This window comes from Elephas maximus, chromosome 4 (assembly GCF_024166365.1).
Source record: "Elephas maximus indicus isolate mEleMax1 chromosome 4, mEleMax1 primary haplotype, whole genome shotgun sequence".
In the NCBI taxonomy this organism is placed as follows: domain Eukaryota; kingdom Metazoa; phylum Chordata; class Mammalia; order Proboscidea; family Elephantidae; genus Elephas; species Elephas maximus.
This window is the reverse complement of record NC_064822.1, coordinates 161,945,611-161,966,722: the sequence shown is the minus strand read 5'-3', so window position 1 is coordinate 161,966,722 and position 21,112 is coordinate 161,945,611. Positions and strand designations below refer to the sequence as shown.

The following is a 21,112-nucleotide window of genomic DNA, read 5'->3' as shown; positions in this document are numbered from 1 at the left end:
AAGAGAAAAGATAATCTGCCAGCTCCACTAAGCTGGGGAACTCAGGACAGAAGCAGCTCCTGTCCACACATAGACAGTCCGTGGACTTTGAATACCTTCCCCACCCCCCCCCACCGCACGACCTGTATGGGCTGTTTAAGGAGAATATGCTCTCGTTGGCAGACTGTAACTGTTTCAGCTGTGTGCTTTGCCTATTAAACAGGGTCCTCACCACCAACATCAGGGTCCTAAGGACTGGTAGCTCCATTCAGGTCACCCAGCTACCCATGACAGGGGTCCAAGGATAACTGGTACCTCCCAGTCCTTACAACCAAAAGCACTGGGTTCCCATGGTCCGTCTACAGGACCCACCCACCTGTGTGCTCTAGAGAACAGGGAAGTACTTTCCTCACAGACCTTCGGGGGACCGTTGTCAGCCCCCTGCTTTGTTGAGAGTGTGATCCCCTGCTGCAAACAGATACTGTTACCTACAACCAATCACCCCTGCCCCTCTCAGACTAAAGGACAGAGCCTGTACCACACACTTGATGACCAACTATCTGGACACCTGAGCTGAATTCATACAAGAAAAGCGAATGGACTCCTAGGCACATATACCTGATAACAGCTCTAGCGATCTGGTGACAGGACGTTAGAGCTTCAACGGCAAAGATAATCAAGCTAGCTCACTCAAGCTACCTATTTGGGCATATCAAAACAAAACAAAGCAAGAAGCTAGAATACCATAAGCAAACATAAACTAATACAATAACTTATAGATGGCTTGGAGACAACAGTCGATATCAAATCACAAAAAGAAGCAGGCCATGATCACTTCAACAAGCTCTCAAAACAAGGAATCAATGGATCCTCTGGATGAAGGTGCCTTTCTGGAATTACCAGATGCAGAATACAAAAGATTAATATACAGAACACTTCAAGACTTTAGGAACAAGATCAAGAAGAAGATCAGGAAATACACAGAACAAGCCAAGAAACATACAGATAAAGTAGATAAAAAATTAAAAAGGTTATTCAAAACATTATGAAAAATTTTATAACCTGCAAGAATCCATAGAGACACAGCAATCAGAAATTCAGAAGATTAACAATAAAATTACAGAATTAGAAAGTCAGAGGAGCAGAATTGAGCAAGTAAAAGGCAGAATTGGTGAGACTGAAAATAAAGCACTTGACACCAATATATTTGAAGAAAAATCAGATAATTTTAAAAAATGAAGAAACCTTAAGAATCACGTGGGACTCTATCAAGAGAAACAACCTACGAGTGATTGGAGTACCAGAACAGGGAGGGATAACAGAAAATACAGAGAGAATTGTTGAAGATTTGTTGGCAGAAAACATTCCTTATATCGTGAAAGATGAGAAGATATCTATCCGAGATGGGCATCGAACTCCACATAAGTAGATCTTAAAAGAAAGTCACCAAGACATATTATAATCAAACTTGCCAAAACCAAAGACGAAGAGAGAATTTTAAGAGCAGCTAGGGATAAACGAAAAGTCACCTACAAAGGAGAGCCAATAAGAATAAGCTTGGACTACTTGGCAGAAATCATGCATGCAAGAAGGCAACAGGATGACTTACATACAGCAATGAAGGAAAAGAATTGCCAGCCAAGATCATATATCCAGCAAAACTGTCTCTTAAATATGAAGGTGAAATTAGGTTATTTCCAGATGAACAGAAGCTTACGGAATTCGTTAACACCAAACCAAAACTACAAGAAATACTAAAGGGAGTTCTTTGGTTAGAAAATCAATAACATCAGGTATCAACCCAAGACTAGAACACTAGAGAGAGCAATCAGGGGTCAATCCAGATAGGGAAATCACAAAAATAAAAAAAAAAAAAACCTCAAAACAGGGAAAAAGTGATGTTATTATGTAAAAGAAAACATTAAAACAAAGAGGGACTAAGAAATGTAGTCATAGATCTTTCATATGGAGAAGAAGACAGGTGATATAAAGAAACAAAAGTTAGGTTTAAACTTAGAAAGATAGGGGTAAATATTAAGGTAACCACAAAAGAGACTATCCTACTCATCAAAATAAAATACAAAAAAAATTGAGTCTCAAAAAAATTGAGACTCAGCAGATACAAAATCAACAACAATGAATAAGAGGAAAAGACAATACATAAAGATAAACTACTCAGCACAAAAAATTAAGTGGGAAAAAAACTGTCAACAACACACAAAAAAAAGACATCAAAATGACAGCACTAAACTCATACCTATCTATAACTACGCTGAATGTAAATGGACTAAATGCACCAATAAAGAGACAGAGAGTGGTCGAATGGATTAAAAAACATGATCCATCCATGTGGTGCCTAAAAGAGACATACCTTAGACTTAGAGACACAAACAAACTAAATCTCAAAGGATGAAAAAAAATATGTCAAGCAAACAACAATCAAAAAAGAGCAGAAGTGGCAATATTAATTCTGACAAAATAGGCTTTAAAGTTAAATCCACCACAAAGGATAGGGAAGGATACTATATGATGATTAATTGATAACATAGCAGGAGGATATAACCATAATAAATATTTATGCACCCAATGATAGAGCTACAAGATACACTGAAAAGTGAGATAGACAGCTCCACAATAATAGTAGGAGACTTCAAAACACCACTTTCAGTGCAGGACAGGACATCCAGAAGGAAGATCTAAATGCCACAATCAACCAACTTGACCTCATAGACATATTCAGAACACGCCACCCAACAGCAGTCAAGTATACTTTCTTTTCTAGTGCACATGGAACATTCTCTAGAATAGACTACATATTAGGTCATAAAGCAAGCCTTAGCAGAGTCCAAATATCAAAATATTACAAAGCATCTTCTCCGACCACAATGCCATAAAAGTAGAAATCAATAACAAAAAAGGCAGGGAAAAGAAATCAAACACTTGGAAACTGAACAATACTCTGCTCAAAAACAACTGCATTATAGAAGCATTAAGGATGGAATAAAGAAATTTATAGAATCCAATAAGAATGAAAACACTTCCTATCAGAACCTTTGGGACACAGTGAAATCAGTGCTCAGAGGTCAATTTATATCAATAAATGCACACAGCCAAAAAGAAGAAAGGGCCAAAATCAAAGAATTATTCCTAAAAGTTGAACAAATAGAAAGGGCAACAAACAAAACCCTCAGGTACCAGAAGAAAGCAAATAATAAAAATTAGAGCAGAATTAAATTAAATAGAAAACAGAAAAACAACTGAAAGAGTTAACAAGAACAAAAACTGGTTCTTTGAAAAAATTAACAAAATTGATAAACCATTGGCCAAACTGAAAAAAGAAAAACAGGAGAGGAAGCAAATAACCCGAATAAGCAATGAGATAAGCGATATTACAACAGACCCAACTGAAATTAAAAGAATCACATCAGATTACTACGAAAAATTGTACTCTAACAAACTTGAAAACCTAGAAGAAATGGATGAATTCCAAGAAACACACTACCTACCTAAACTAACACAAACAGAGGTAGAACAACTAAATAGACCCATAAAAAAAAGAAGAGATTGAAAAGGTAATCAAAAAACTCTCAACAAAAAAAAAGCCCTGGCCCTGACAGCTTCACTGCAGAGTTCCACCAGACTTTCACAGAAGAGATAACACCACTACTACTAAGGTATTTCAGAGCATAAAAAAGGACAGATTACTCCCAAACTCATTCTATGAAGCCAGCAGATCCCTGACCCCAAAACCAGGTAAAGACACCACAAAAAAAGAAAATTTACAGACCTATATCCCTCAGGAACGTAGATGCAAAAATCCTCAACAAAATTCTAGCCAATAGAATTCAAAAACATATGAAAAAAATAATTCACCATGACCAAGTGGGATTCATACCAGCTATGCAGGGATGGTTCGACACTAGAAAAACAATTAATGTAATCCATCATATAAATAAAACAAAAGACAAGAACCACATGATTTTATCAATTGATGCGGAAAAGGCATTTGACAAAGTTCAACACCCATTCATGATAAAAACTGTCAGCAAAATAGGAATAGAAGGAAAATTCCTCAACATAATAAAGGGCATTTATACAAAGCCAACAGCCAACATCATCTCAAATGGAGAGAGTCTGAAAGCATTCACCTTCAGACAGGAACCAGAAAAGGATGCCCTTTATCACCACTCTTATTCAACATTGTGCTGGAGGTCCTAGCCAGAGCAATTAGGCTAGATAAAGAAATAGGGGGCATCCAGATTTGTAAAGAAGTAGTAAAAGTATCTCTGTTTACAGATGACATGATCTTATACACAGAAAACCCTAAAGAATCCTCAAGAAAACTACTGAAACTAATAAAAGAGTCCAGCAGAGTATCAGGATACAAGATAAACATACAAAAATCAGCTGGATTCCTCAACACCGACAAAAAGAACATCGAGGAGGAGATCACCAAATCAATACCATTTACGGTAGTCCACAAGAAGATAAAATACTTAGGAATATATCTTACCAGAGATGTAAAAGGCCTACACAAAGAAAACTACAAGACACTACTGCAAGAAACCAAAAGAGACCTACATAAGTGGAAAAACATACCTTGCTCATGGATAGGAAGACCTAACATTGTAAAAATGTCTATTCTACCAAAAGCCATCTATAGATACAATGCAATTCCAATTTGATTCCAGTGACGTTTTTTAATGAGATGGGAAAATAAATCACCAAGTTTATATCGAAGAGAAAGAGACCCCGGATAAGTACAGCATTACTGAAAAAGAAGAACAAAGTGGGAGGCCTCACTCTACCTGATTTCAGAACCTATGATACTGCCACAGTAGTCGAAACAGCCTGGTACTGGTACAACAACAGATACATAGACCAAAGGGACAGAATTGAGTATCCAGACTTAAATCCATCCACATATGAGCCGCTAATATTTAACAAAGACCCAAAGTCAGTTAAATGAAGAAAAGATAGTTTGTTTAACAAATTATATTGGCATAACTGGATATCTATCTGCAAAAAAAATGAAAAAAGACCCATATCTCACAACATGCACAAAAACAAACTCAAAATGGATCAAAGACCTGAATATAAAAATCTAAAACGATAAAGATCATGGAAGAAAAAATAGGGACAACACTAGGAGCCCTAATACATGACGTAAACAGTATACAAAACACTACTAACAATGCAGAAGAGAAACTAGATAACTGGGAGCTCCTAAAAATCAAACACCTACGCTCATCCAAAGACTTCACCAAAAGAGTGAAAAGACTACCTACAGACTGGGAAAAAGTTTTTAGCTATGACACTTCCGATCAGCGCTTAATCTCTAAAATCTACATGATACTGCAAAAACTCAACTACAAAAAGACAAATAACCCAATTAAAAAATGGGCAAAGGATATGAACAGACACTTCACTAGAGGAGACGTTCAGGTAGCTAACAGATTTACATGAGGAAATGCTCACGATCATTAGCCATTAGAGAAGTGCAAATCAAAACTACAATGAGATTCCATCTCACTCCAACGAGGCTGGCAGTAGTCAAAAAAACATAAAATAATAAATGTTGGAGAGGTTGTGGAGAGACTGGAACACTTACACATTGCTGGTAGGAATATAAGATGGTACGCTTTGGAACTTGATTTGGAGCTTCCTTAAAAAGCTAGAAATAGAACTACCATACGATCCAAAAATCCAACTCCTTGGAACATATCCTAGAGAAATAAAAGCCTTTACACAAATGGATATATGCACACCCATGTTCACTGCAGCACTGTTTACAACAGCAAAAAGATGGAAAGCAACCAAGGTGCCCATCAACGGATGAATGGATAAATTATGGTATATTCACACAATGGAATACTATGCATTGATAAAGAATGATGATGAATCCATGAAACATTTCATAACATGGAAGAATCTAGACGGCATTATGCTGAGTGAAATTAGGCAGTTGCAAAAGGACAAATATTGTATGAGACCATTATTATAAGAACTCGAAAAATAGTTTAAACAGAGAAGAAGACATTCTTTGATGTTTACGAGAGTGGGGAAGGAGGGAGGGAGAGGGGTAGTCACTAATTAGATAGCGATAAGAACTATTTTAGATGAAGGGAAAGACAATACGCAATACAGGCGAGGTAAGCACAACTGGACTAAACTAAAAGCAAAGAAGTTTCCTGAATAAACTGAACATTTGGAAGGCCAGCGTAGCAGGGGTGGGGACTTGGCGACCACAGTTTCAGGGGACATCTAAGTCAATTGGCATAATAAGATCTATTAAGAAAACATTCTGCATCCCACTTTGGAGAGTGGCGTCTGAGGTCTTAAATGCTAGCAAGTGGCCATCTAAGATGCATCAATTGGTCTCAACCCACCTGGATCAAAGGAGAATGATGAACACCAAAGACACAAGGTAATTATGAGCCCAAAAGATAGTAAGGGCCACATAATTCAGAGACTGCAACAGCCTGAGGCCAGAAGAACTAGATGGTGCCTGGCTACAACCGATGACTACCCTGACAAGGAACACAACAGAGAACTCCTGAGGGAGCAGGAACACAGTGGGATGCAGACCCCAAATTCTCGTAAAAAGACCAAACTAAATGGTCTGACTGAGACTAGAAGGACCCCAGAGGTCATGGTCCCCAGACCTTCTGTTAGCCCAAGACAGGAACCATTCCCAAAACCAACTCTTCAGACAGGGGTTTGACTGGACTATGGGACAGAAAATGATACTGGTGAAGAGTGATCTTCTTGGATCAAGTGGACACATGAGACTACGTGTGCAGCTCCTGTCTGGAGGGGAGATGAGAGGGCAGAGTGAGTCAGAAGCTGGCCAAATGGATACGAAAACACAGAGTTGAGGGAGGGAGTGTGCTGTCTCATTAGGGGGAGAGTAACTAAGAGTATATACAAACCCAACCAACCCAGTGCCGTCAAGTCGATTCTGACTCATAGCGACCCTGTAGGACAGAATAGAACTGCCCCATGGAGTTTCCAAGGAGCACCTGGTGGATTCAAACTGCCTACCCTTTGGTTAGCAGCCATAGCACTTAACCACAATGCCACCAGGGTTTCCAGGAGTATATAGCAAGGTGTATATAAATTTTTGTCTGAAAGACTGACTTGATTTGTAAACTTCCACTTAAAGCACAATAAAAAAAATTTTTTAATGCTGATAAGGATGCAAATTGGTAAAGTCACTACAGTGTGAGAGAGCACTTTTTATATGGCCTTTCTCACCATGGTCTTAGAACTCCCACTAAATTATTGGGTAGGACTATGCAAATAAGGTGCTTAAGGCTCACCAATATTGGACAGCTTGCTAATCATGCAGATAAGGTGCATGGCACCCTCATGGGGGCGAGACCATATAAATAAGGTATATGGAACCCTAACGAAGCGATTGGTCAGTCTGGCCATCCTGCTAGGCTTAAAACGAGCCATCCTAGAGGCAGGAAGACAGGACCCCCTACCATCAAGAAAAAAGAGCCAGGAGTGGAACGTGTCCTTTGGACCAAGGATCCCTGCGCCGATAACCTCCTAGACTCATGAGCCAGAGAGGGAGCTGTAACACTAGAGATGGCACAAGACAGCAAGAAGTGGTGGCAGAGAAAGTGCAGCAGCAGAACCAGGGCACCAGCACAAGACAGTGCAGTGGGCTTCCCAGCCCATGAAGCAAGGTGTCTACAGTGGATGCCCTAACCCACAGAGTGAGAAAGCTGAGTGCCTTCTAGCAGGAGTCTTACTGGCAGAGTAGGGTGCCTCCGGGCACTTACTGGAGGAGCTAAAGAGCTTGGTAATAGTTGCTCAAGCAAGGCAGAGGCTGAGGGGCCGAGAATGCGACAGGCCAAGGGCCAGTGAGAGGACTGCCTGTGGACACAGCTGAGAAGAAGCTGTCCTGATCAAAGAACTGTATCCTGAGTCATTCCTGATCCTGAATTATTACCTGTTGCTTCACTAATAAACCCCATAATCATGAGTATTGTCTGTGAATTCTGTGTGGCCGTTGCAATGATTTATCAAACCCAGCAGAGAAGTGGAAAGTGACGTGGGACGGATGCCCAGTGTCAGAATTGGCTAAAAGGTTGGAGAGAGGTGCTTTGTCTGACTTCCACCTCATAGGAATCAGCTTGGGCTATTGATCGTGATTCTCCTCCCCCATGTTGTGAAGTTACAGGAGGTCAGATCTCCCGCCATGGCACCATCTTTACAGCCACTTTGGAAAATAACATCTGCTAAAGCAGAACACAGCACATCCTATGCTCCAGCTGTGTTACATCAACAGAAATGCATAGCAGAAGACGTTTAACACTTCTATCTCAGTAACATATAGAAAAAGCAGTCAAGAAAATTAACAGCAATAGAGAAGATTTAACTATATGATTTACAAACTTAACATCATTAACCTATATAAAACAATACACCCAACAAAAGAATACGTATTTTTTCCAGTACATACAGTTTATTTACCAAAATTGACCATAAGTTAGACAATAAAGCAAGTCTCAACAAATTTCAAAGGTTTCAAATAACATACAGTATGCCCTCCGATCACAATATAATTAAGCTACAAATCTACAACAAAAACATAATTAGAAAATCCCCATATATTTTGATCTATAACCCAAATATTACAGAAAGAATCATAATGGAAATTTGAAATTATTTTTTACCTAATGATAATGAAGGTATAATATATCAAAACTTCAGGTACAAACTAAATTATAGCTACACTTGGAGAGAAATGTCTTAATATGTGCGTGTGTGTGTATATATATATATATATAAGAAGAAAGCCTGAAAATCAATTATCTAAGCTTCAAGTCAACAAATCTTTTTAAAAAAGTAAAATAATTCTGAGGAAGTAGAAAGAAATAGTAAAGAATAGAAATTAATAATATATAAAATAGAATTTCAATATAGTGGATCAATAAAGACAAATATTGTTTCTTTGAAAAGACTAATGAAATTGGTGGATATCTGGTAAACTGAAGAAAGGCAACAGAAGGCAAACTAGCCAATGCCAGGAATGAAAAAGACTACAGATTCCAGAGGCATTAAAAAGGTCATAATGATAAATTATAATTTTATAAAATGTGAAAATATTGGATAAAAGAGAAAAATTTCAAGAAAAAAATTATCAAAACTGATAGGAGGCTAAAAACAAGAATAAAAAGAAAACCTGAATAGTTTTGTATCTATGAAATAAACCCATAATTTAAAATTTTCCCACAAATAAAACTCGTGATCCAGATGGCTTCAACAATAAATTCAACCAAAATATTTAGGAAGAAATAACACTGATTTGACACAAACACTTCCATGTAATAGAAAAAGGGCACACCTCTCAACTCATTTTATGAGACCAGCATAACCTTGAGAGCAAAACCAGTAAAGGGCATTACAAGAAAGGGAAATTTCAGGCCCCAAAACAGTTAAATGGGGAAAAGACAATCTTTTTAACAAATGGTGCTGGCATAACTGGATATCCATCTGCAAAAAAAATGAAACAAGACCCATACCTCACTCCATGCACAAAAACTAACTCAAAATGGATCAAAGACCTAAATATAAAATCTAAAATGATAAAGATCATGGAAGAAAAAACAGGGACAACATTAGGAGCCCTAATACATAGCATAAACAGTATAAAAACATTACTAAAAATGCAGAAGAAAAACTGGATAACTGGGAGCTCCTAAAAATCAAACACCTATGCTCATCCAAAGACTTCATCAAAAGAGTAAAAAGGCTGCCTACAGACTGGAAAACGTTTTCAGCTATGACATTTCCAATCAGCGCTTGATCTCTAAAATCTACATGATACTGCAAAAACTCAACTGCAAAAAGACAAATAACTCAATTAAAAAATGGGCAAAAGATACGAACAGACACTTCACTAAAGAAGACATTCCAGTAGCTAACAGATATATGAGGAAATGTTCACAATCATTAGCCATTAGAGAAATGCAGATCAAAACTACAATGAGATTTCATCTCACTCCAACAAGGCTGGCATTAATCCAAAAAATACAAAATAATAAATGTTGGAGAGGCTGTGGAGAGATTGGAACACTTCTACACTGCTGGTGGGAATGTAAAATGGTACAACCACTTTGGAAACTGATTTGGAGTTTCCTTAAAAAGCTAGAAATACAACTACCATATGATCCAGCAATCCCACTCCTTGGAATATATCCTAGAGAAATAAGAGATATATGCACACCCATGTTTATTGCAGCACTGTTTACAATAGCAAAAAGATGGAAGCAACCAAGGTGCCCATCAATGGATGAATGGATAAATAAATTACGGTATATTCACACAATAGAATGCTATGCATGGTTAAAGAACAGTGAGGAATCTGTGAAACACTTCATAACATGGAGGAACCTGGAAGGCATTATGCTGAGTGAAATTAGTCAGCTGCAAAAGGACAAATATTGTATAAGACCACTATTATAAGAACTTGAGAAATAGTTTAAACTGAGAAGAAAACATTCTTTCGTGGTTACAAGAGGGGGGAAGGAGCAAGGGTGGGAGAGGGGCATTCACTAATTAGACAGTAGATAACAACTACTTTAGGTGAACGGAAAGACAGCACACAATACAGGGGAGGTCAGCACAATTGGACTAAACCAAAAGCAAAGAAGTTTCCTAAATAAACTGAATGCTTCGAAGGCCAGCGTAGCAGGGGCAGGGGTCTGGGGACCATGGTTTCAGGGGACATCTAAGTCAATTGGCATAATAAAATCTATTAAGAAAACATTCTGCATCCCACTTTGGAGAGTGGCATCTGGGGTCTTAAACGCTAGCAAGTGGCCATCTGAGATGCATCCATTGGTCTCAACCCACCTGGATCAAAGGACAATGAAGAACACCAAGGACACAAGGCGATTACGAGCCCAAGAGACAGAATGGGCCACATGAACCAGAGACTACATCATCCTGAGACCAGAAGAACTAGATGGTGCCCAGCTATAACCAATGACTGCCCTGACAGAGAACACGACAGAGAACCCCTGAGGGAGCAGGAAAGCAGTGGGATGCAGACCCCAAATTCCCGTAAGACCAGACTTAATGGTCTGACTGAGACTGGAAGGACCCTGGTGGTCATGGCCCCCAGACCTTCTGTTGCCCCAGGACAGGAACCAGTCCCGAAGCCAACTCTTCAGACAGGGATTGGACTGGACAATGGGTTGGAGAGGGATGCTGGTGAGGAGTGAGCTTCTTGGATCAGGTGGACACTTGAGACTATGTTGGCATCTCCTGCCTAGAGGGGAGATGAGAGGGTGGAGGGGGTTAGAAGCTGGCGAAATGGACACGAAAAGAGAGAGTAGGGGGAGAGTGCAGGCTGTCTCATTAGGGGGAGAGTAATTGGGAGTGTGTAGCAAGGTGTATGTGGGTTTTTGTGTGAGAGACTGACTTGATTTGTAAACTTTCACTTAAAGCACAATAAAAATTATAAAAAAAAAAAAAAGGGAAATTTCTCTCATGGACAGAGTTGCAAAAATGTTAAACATTATTATTGTTTATTGTTAGGTGCTCTGGAGTTGGTTCCAACTCATAGCGACCCTGTGTACAACAGAATGGAACACTGCGCGGTCCTGTACCATCCTCACAATAATTGCTATGTTTGAGACCATTGTTGTAGCTACTGTGTCAATCCATCTCATTGAGGGTCTTCCCCTTTTCACTGACGCTCCACTTTACCAAGCATGATATCTTTCTCCAAGAAATGATCCCTCCTGATAACATGCCCAAAGTACTTGAGATGAAGTCTTGCCATCTTTGCTTCCAAGGAGCACTTCAGTATACTTCTTTCAAGACAGACTTGTTCATTCTTCTGGCAGTCAATGGTATATTCGGTACTCTTTGCCAACACCATAATTCAAAGGCATCAATTTTTCTTTGGTCTCCGATCTTCCTTATTCATTATCCAGCTTTTACACGCATATGAGGCAATTAAAAATACCATGGCTTGGGTTAGGTGCACCTTAGCCCTCAAAGTGACATTTTTGCTTTCTAACACTTTCAGCAAACAAAAATCTAGTAATATATCAAAAGGATAATTCTTACCACCAACTTAGGTTTATTCCTAGATAAGCAATCAATGTAATTTATCACATTAACAGAAATAAAAGAGAAGAGACATATGATCAACTCAATATATCTCAATAAACCCAGAAAAGACTTTTGATAAAAATTCAACAATCACTCAGGATTAAAAACAACAACAAATATTTAGCAAGCCAGGAACTAAAAGCAAACTTCCTTAATCTGATAAAGGTTATCTACAAAAATCCTTCAGCAAAGATCAAAAATAATGGTGAAATGTTGAAAGCTTTCCACTGGAGATCTTGAATGAAATAAGGATGTCAGCTACCACCACTTCCATTCCACATTTTATTAGTGGTCCTAGCCAGTGCAATAAGGCAAGAGATACAAGAAAAAAGACACAGAAAGACTAAGCACTGGAAAGAAATAGAATTATCATTATTCACAGATGACTGTATACATAAAATAAATTCAAAAATATATACTGAATAATTATTTGAATTATCAGTTGAGTTTAGCAGGTTGGCTTAATTCCAGGTCAATATAAATTGAATAAGATATCAGTTTCTTGTGTGTAAACTACCATGCTACAATTTTTGTTGTGCATGTTCTACCAAAAAATATTATCTTAACACCTTATTTACCTATTAAAAGTTCTCTTCCTGCTATAAACAGTTCTGAGGCAACATCACGAAGCTCTATTTCATCTGTAACAACAGGACCCGTTTGCAGTATCCGTCTATTTGAATCAGAAAGAGCTTCCAAAACGGCCAGAAACCGGGATGCAGTGCTATCGAACATCTCATCCAACAACCTTTCCGTAAGAGTACGTGGCCATGGTGACTGGAATTGAGAAAAAAGAAGTCAATTTTTTTAAAGTTCTATGGTTAGGATATTATAAGGTAAAGAAAAAAAGACACACTGTTTTTTTGGTTTTCATTTTTTGAAGTGTCTCTCCAGACTCCCTTTAAAATTTATGTCACACCGTCATTACATGGAAGACTTTGCTTTTTCTTATATGTTTGTGTATGTAAGGCAGCATAAAATGGTAGCTTATTATTACTGTCTTTGTATTAGGCCAGCATCAGTGTCCACATGCCTGATGGTACCTTACTTACAGCCTGAAGGAACTGATGGTCAAACTTCAGTTGCGTAAGAATCCCACCGGGTGATTCTTACATGCCCATATCAAATCTCCAGAGATTCAGTGGGTCTGGGTGGGTATTTTTAATAAATACTGAGGAAGAATCTAATGTAGAAGGTCCTCAAACTCAAATTTGAAACACTAATTAAAAAAAAAAAAACCTGTTGCTACTGAGTCAATTTCCACTCATGACAACCCTATAGGACAGAGTAGAACTGCCCCATAGGGTTTCCAAGGAGTGGCTGGTAGATCTGAACTGACAACCTGTTAGTTAGCATCCAACCCCTTAACCGCTGGGCCACCAGGGCTCATTATTAAAATATATTTGAATAAGCTTGAGACAGAGCCCAGACAGTATTATATTAAAAATCCTCTTTTTGGAAACAACCCAAATGCCCATCAACAGAAGAATGGATAAACAAACTATGGTACATACACACAATGGAATATTATGCAACAATAAAGAACAATGATGAATCTGTGAAGCATCTCAAAACATGGGTAAACCTGGAGGGCATTACACTGAGTGAAATAAAACCAAAACCAAACCAAACCCAGTGCCGTCGAGTTGATTCCAACTCATAGCAACCCTATAAGGCAATCAGAAAAGGACAAATATTGCATGCGAGCACTACTGTAAAAATTCACGAAAAGGTTAACACACAAAAAGGAACAATTTTTGATGATTACTAGGGAGGGAATGGAAACACACTAAACAGACAATAGATAGGTGGTAACTTTGGTGAAGGGTAAAAATAGTACACAATACTAGGGAAGCCTGCATGACTTGTACAAGGCAAGGTCATGGAAGCTCCACAGACACATCCCAACTCCCTGAGGGACCGAATTGCTGAGCTAAGGGCTGTGGGGACCATGGTCTTGGGGAACATCTAGCTCAATTGGCATAACAGTTTATAAAGAAAATGTTCTACATTCTACTTTGGCAAGCAGCTTCTGGGGTCTTAAAAGCCTGTGAGTGGCCATCTAAGATAGCCTCACCCCTTCGGGAGCAAGTAAGAATGAAGAAAACTAAACATACAAGGGAAAGATTAGTCCAAAGAACTAATGGAACACATCTACCATGGCCTCCACCAGACTGAGTCCAGAACAGATAGATGGTGCACGGCTACCACCACTGACTGTTCTGACAGAGATCACAAGAGATGGCCCCTGACAGAGCTGGAGAAAAATGTAGAACAACATTCTAACTCACAAAAAAAGATCAGACTTACTGGCCTGACAGGGACTACAGAAACCCGAGAATATGGCCCCTGGACACCCTTTTAGCTCAATAATTAAGTCACTTCCGAAGTTCACCCTTCAGCCAAACATTAGACAGGCCCGTTAACAAAACAACACTAAAGGGGCACGCCAGGCCAGGGGCAAGGACTAGAAGGCAAGAGGGAACAGGAAAGCTGGTAATAGGGAACCCAATGTCAAGAAGGGAGAGTGTTGACATGTTGTGGGGTTGTTTACCAATGTCATAACACAATATGTGTACTAACTGTTTAATGAGAAATGAGTCTGTTCTTTAAACCTTCATCTAAAGTACAATAATAATAAAAAAAATTTAAATAAATAAAAATTTTAAAATCCTGTTTTCTTTGCTTGGATTCCTCCCCCACAGTGTTGCATTAAAAATCCTGTTTCCTTTGCTGGGCTTCCTCCTCACCCCCCTCCTGCTTTGCATTTAAATCCTGCTTCTGCTTGGAAGTTGTATGTACACCCCATTGCACCTGTGTAGTATGATTAAGAATGTTGCTGACATAACTTGTATGAACTCCCTAATCGTAAACCCCTGAAAAGTAACTTTTCTCCTCACGTTGGGAAGTAGTCTTGGCGGCAGCAGCTCCAGCTGACTCCTTTTCCTTGCACAATGAAATAAAGGTGTTTTTCCTGTTCTCCCACCTCAGGTTCCCGTTTATCGGCTTATATGAGCCATGCTGAGCAAGAACCTGGGGTTTCCACCTGGTAACAAGCTCATCAAAATCTGTAGTATAAGTAGGCTTTCAGTAGTTAATTCTGAAGAAGAGGTGACCAGCTGTATACTAATAATCCTCAGCTACATCAGGCAGTTAAGAACCCTACGTGAGTTCCCAGCCACTCTGTTTTGTACTGGCCCAGAGTGATTTCACCTCCTGTAGATGACTTGCCTCCATCCTTAATTCTCTCTGACACAACCACAAATGATCTCTTATCTGTATTTAGATTGGCAATAACTAAGAGAGATGGCTCTATTTTCTAGAACTCACGTCCGGCTAGAAGATGCCCACATTATTCTCATGATTCCCTTGCTCCTTTTCTCTTCTTTGGTCAAATGAGAAAGACAGAGAAGCAAAAGCAGGGGTGAAGCTGTTTTGGACTATTTTTCCCCAAACACTAGCTTCCCTACTTAGTAGTTTCTAAGCCTTTTCAATCTACAGGTTAACTGATATGTTAAAAACCTCGTAAAACTGGAACTTCATGCCTGCCCCCTCTTTCCTTACGAACACAGTTAAGGAGTTCTTTTAAGATTTTTACTCTAGGTTAAAACAAAGTTTTAAAAATATATATTTGAATAGCATAATAAACTTTCTAATAATTGGAAATGTTCAAAATGAAATGACAAAAGATAGATTAAAGAGTGAAATTATTTTTTAAAAAGTCATAGAAAAACTACCAGAAAGTGGAATAGAAAATTTGTCAGAGCTGTGGATGAATAATAATGATTAGATTTTAAAATATAAATATTTAAAAGATCTGTGAAATAAGCATTAAAGAAAAATAATAAGAAAAACAATGTAAAGTATGAGAAGTAAAATATTAATATCTATAAAATAATGTGCTTATTCAAATATATTTTAAAAATTAAAATCTCTAGTAGATAAATGGTCAAAGACTGAAAGATAATTCACAAGAAAGGAAACAAAAAGGGTAAGCACAAATAAAAGGGAAAGTTGGATCAAAGAAAGGAAGTTAAAAAAAAGCCAGTATATGAAAGCTGAATTATCAAAAAAATTTTCGGCCAAGATGGCGGACTAGGCAGACGCTACCTCGGATCCCTCTTACAACAAAGACACGGAAAAACAAGTGAATCGATCACGTACATAACAATCTACGAACCCTGAACAACAAACACAGATTTAGAGACAGAGAATGAACTAATACGGGGAAGCAGCGATTGTTTTCAGAGCCTGGAGCCAGCGTACCAGTCAGGTACGGCACAAGCACAGAGAGCTGCTCCACCCCCTGAACTAACCCCGGGAGGGGAACCAGCCGGTTCCGCGGGAGGCGTGGGACGCAGCCGGTAGGAGAAGTCCCCGGGAGGCAGTGACTGGTCTTGGAACCGGGAGAGCAGCGTCCCAGCCAGGGAACCATCCCGCTGGGATGTGGACTGGATGCAGGTACGGCATAAACACGGAGAGCTGCTCCACCCCCCTGAACTAACCCCGGGAGGGGGCCCAGTTGGGTAGCGCGGGCGGCGTGGGACACAGCCGGTAGGAGAAGTCCCCGGGAGGCAGTGACTGGTATTGGAGCGGGGAGCACAGCATCCCAGCCGGGACACTCGGTCACGGCACAAGCACGGGGAGCTGCTCCACCCACCTGAACTAACCCCGGGAGGCAGCCCAACCGGTTCGCGGGGGCGGGAAGGCAACGCGGCTGGAGGGACGAGAAGTCCCCGGGAGGCAGCGACTGATTTTGGAGTCGAGAGTGCACCGTCCCAGTAGGGGAGCCTTGACGCTGGGCATGGGGCTGGAAGTGGAGGATCTGACCTTGACTCCAGCGGGCCAGACCCCCCGGGGGCAATCTCCACACAGCCAGCACACATAGGCGACGCGCCCCGCGGGAATCTCAGATATAATAGTCATTCCAAGCAAGACAAGCAACTCTGGCTATATTCTGAGGTGCTACACTCCTAGCTCTCTGATCCCTCCCCCACCCTTCCCAGGCAGCTCCATTAACATCCGAATAGCCTGAGCCAGAGGGAGAACTCTGACAGGGATCTGACTGCTTTTTTTTTAGCGGATTTTCTGGAAAAACTAGTTTCCCAGTGATGGCGCGGAGACAACAATCCATATCAAACCACTTAAAGAAGCAGACCATGACAGCTTCTACAAGCCCCCAAACAAAAGAATCAAAATCTTTCCCAAATGAAGATACAATCCTGGAATTATCAGATACGGATTATAAAAAACTAATTTACAGAACGCTTCAAGAGATCACAAATGAAATAAGGCAAACTGCAGAAAAAGCCAAGGAACACACTGATAAAACTGTTGAAGAACTCAAAAAGATTATTCAAGAACATAGTGGAAAAATTAATAAGTTGCAAGAATCCATAGAGAGACAGCATGTAGAAATCCAAAAGATTAACAATAAAATTACAGAATTAGACAACGCAATAGGAAGTCAGAGGAGCAGACTCGAGCAATTAGAATGCAAACTGGGACATCTGGAGGACCAGGGAATCAACACCAACATAGCTGAAAAAAAATCAGATAAAAGAATTTAAAAAAATGAAGAAACCCTAAGAATCATGTGGGACTCTATCAAGAAGGATAACCTGCGGGTGATTGGAGTCCCAGAACACGGAGGGGGACAGAAAATACAGAGAAAATAGTTGAAGAACTCCTGACAGAAAACTTCCCTGACATCATGAAAGACGAAAGGATATCTATCCAAGATGCTCATCGAACCCCATTTAAGATTGATCCAAAAAGAAAAACACCAAGACATATTATCATCAAACTCGCCAAAAGCAAAGATAAACAGAAAATTTTAAAAGCAGCCAGGGAGAAAAGAAAGGTTTCCTTCAAGGGAGAATCAATAAGAATAAGTTCCGACTACTCAGCAGGAACCATGCAGGCAAGAAGGGAATGGGACGACATATACAGAATACTGAAGGAGAAAAACTGCCAGCCAAGGATCACATATCCAGCAAAACTTTCTCTGAAATATGAAGGCGAAATTAAGATATTTACAGATAAACACAAGTGTACAGAATTTGCAAAAACCAAACCAAAGCTACAAGAAATACTAAAGGATATTGTTTGGTCAGAGAACCAATAATATCAGATATCAGCACAACACAAGGTCACAAAACAGAACGCTCTGATATCAACTCAAATAGGGAAATCACAGAAACAAACAAATTAAGATTAATTAAAAAAAAAATACACGTAACAGGGAATCATGGAAGTCAATAGGTAAAAGATCACAATAATCAAAAAGAGGGACTAAATACAGGAGGCATTGAACTGCCTTATGGAGAGTGATACACGGCGATATAGAACAATACAAGCTAGGTTTTAACTTAGAAAAATAGGGGTAAATAATAAGGTAACCACAAAAAGGTATAACAACTCTATAACTCAAGATAATAGCCAAGAAAAACGTAACGACTCAACTAACATAAAGTCAAACACTATGAAAATGAGGATCTCACAATTTACTAAGAAAAACGTGTCAGCACAAAAAAGTATGTGGAAAAATGAAATTGTCAACAACACACATAAAAAGGCATCAAAATGACAGCACTAAAAACTTATTTATCTATAATTACGCTGAATGTAAATGGACTAAATGCACCAATAAAGAGACAGAGAGTCACAGACTGGATAAAGAAACACGATCCACCTATATGCTGCCTACAAGAGACACACCTTAGACTTGGAGACACAAACAAACTAAAACTCAAAGGATGGAAAAAAATATATCAAGCAAACAATAAGCAAAAAAGAAGAGGAGTAGCAATATTAATTTCTGACAAAATAGACTTTAGACTTAAATCCACCACAAAGGATAAAGAAGGACTCTATATAATGATAAAAGGGACAATTGATCAGGAAGACATAACCATATTAAATATTTATGCACCCAATGACAGGGCTGCAAGATACATAAATCAAATTTTAACAGAACTGAAAAGTGAGATAGATACCTCCACAATTATAGTAGGAGACATCAACACACCACTTTCGGAGAAGGACAGGACATCCAGTAAAAAGCTCAATAGAGACACGGAAGATCCAATTACAACAATCAACCAACTTGACCTCATTGACTTATACAGAACTCTCCACCCAACTGCTGCAAAATATACTTTTTTTTCTAGCGCACATGGAACATTCTCTAGAATAGACCACATATGAGGTCATAAAACAAACCTTTGCAGAGTCCAAAACATCGAAATATTACAAAGCATCTTCTCAGACCACAAGGCAATCAAACTAGAGATCAATAACAGAAAAACTAGGGAAAAGAAATCAAATACTTGGAAATCAACAATACCCTCCTGAAAAAAGACTGGGTTATAGAAGACATTAAGGAGGGAATAAGGAAATTCATAGAATGCAACGAGAATGAAAATACTTCCTATCAAAACCTCTGGAACACAGCAAAAGCAGTGCTCAGAGGCCAATTTATATCGATAAATGCACACATACAAAAAGAAGAAAGAGCCAAAATCAGAGAACTGTCCCTACAACTTGAACAAATAGAAAGTGAGCAACAAAAGAATCCATCAGGCACCAGAAGAAAACAAATAATAAAAATTAGAGCTGAACTAAATGAATTAGAGAACAGAAAAACAATCGAAAGAATTAACAAAGCCAAAAGCTGGTTCTTTGAAAAAATTAACAAAATTGATAAACCATTGGCTAGACTGACTAAAGAAATACAGGAAAGGAAACAAATAACCCGAATAAGAAACGAGAAAGACTACATCACAACAGAACCAAATGAAATTAAAAGAATCATTTCAGATTACTACGTAAAATTGTACTCTAACAAATCTGAAAATCTAGAAGAAATGGATGAATTCCTGGAAAAACACTACCTACCTAAACTAACACATTCAGAAGTAGAACAACTAAATAGACCCATAACAAAAAAAGAGATTGAAACGGTAATCAAAAAACTCCCAACAAAAAAACGCCCTGGCCCGGACGGCTTCACTGCAGAGTTCTACCAAACTTTCAGAGAAGAGTTAACACCACTACTTCTGAAGGTATTCCAAAGCATAGAAAATGACGGAATACTACCCAACTCATTCTATGAAGCTACCATCTCCCTGATACCAAAACCAGGTAAAGACATTACAAAAAAAGAAAATTATAGACCTATATCCCTCATGAACATAGATGCAAAAATCCTCAACAAAATTCTAGCCAATAGAATCCAACAACACATCAAAAAAATAATTCACCATGATCAAGTGGGATTTATACCAGGTATGCAAGGCTGGTTTAATATCAGAAAAACCATTAATGTAATCCATCACATAAATAAAACAAAAGACAAAAACCACATGATCTTATCAATTGATGCAGAAAAGGCATTTGACAAAGTCCAACACCCATTTATGATAAAAACTCTTACCAAAATAGGAATTGAAGGAAAATTCCTCAACATAATAAAGGGCATTTATGCAAAGCCAACAGCCAATATCACTCTAAATGGAGAGAACCTGAAAGCATTTCCCTTGAGAACGGGAACCAGACAAGGATGCCCTTTATCACCGCTGTTATTCAACATCGTGCTTGAAGTCCTAGCCAGGGCAATTAGGCTAGAAAAAGAAATAAAAGGTATCCGGATTGGCAAGGAGGAAGTAAAGTTATCACTATTTGCAGATGACATGATTATATACACAGAAAACCCTAAGGAATCCTCCAGAAAACTACTGAAACTAATAGAAGAGTTTGGCAGAGTCTCAGGTTATAAAAAAACTTACAAAAATCACTTGGATTCCTCTACATCAACAAAAAGAACACCGAAGAGGAAATAACCAAATCAATACCATTCACAGTAGCCCCCAAGAAGATAAGATACTTAGGAATAAATCTTACCAAGGATGTAAAAGACCTATACAAAGAAAACTACAAAGCTCTACTACAAGACATTCAAAAGGACCTACTTAAGTGGAAAAACATACCT

At 38.9% G+C, this 21,112-nt stretch overlaps 1 protein-coding gene across 4 annotated transcripts in view; it reads right to left on the bottom strand.

Moving 5' to 3' along the window:
- CFAP54 (cilia and flagella associated protein 54) overlaps positions 1 to 21,112 on the bottom strand; it is a 499,063-nt gene that overhangs the window by 438,137 nt on the left and 39,814 nt on the right. For all 4 annotated transcript variants that reach the window (XM_049884120.1, XM_049884121.1, XM_049884122.1 and 1 more), the window contains one exon: positions 12,699 to 12,897. In XM_049884120.1, the coding sequence (XP_049740077.1) occupies positions 12,699 to 12,897 (199 nt within the window). The remainder of the gene's footprint in view (positions 1 to 12,698; positions 12,898 to 21,112) is intronic.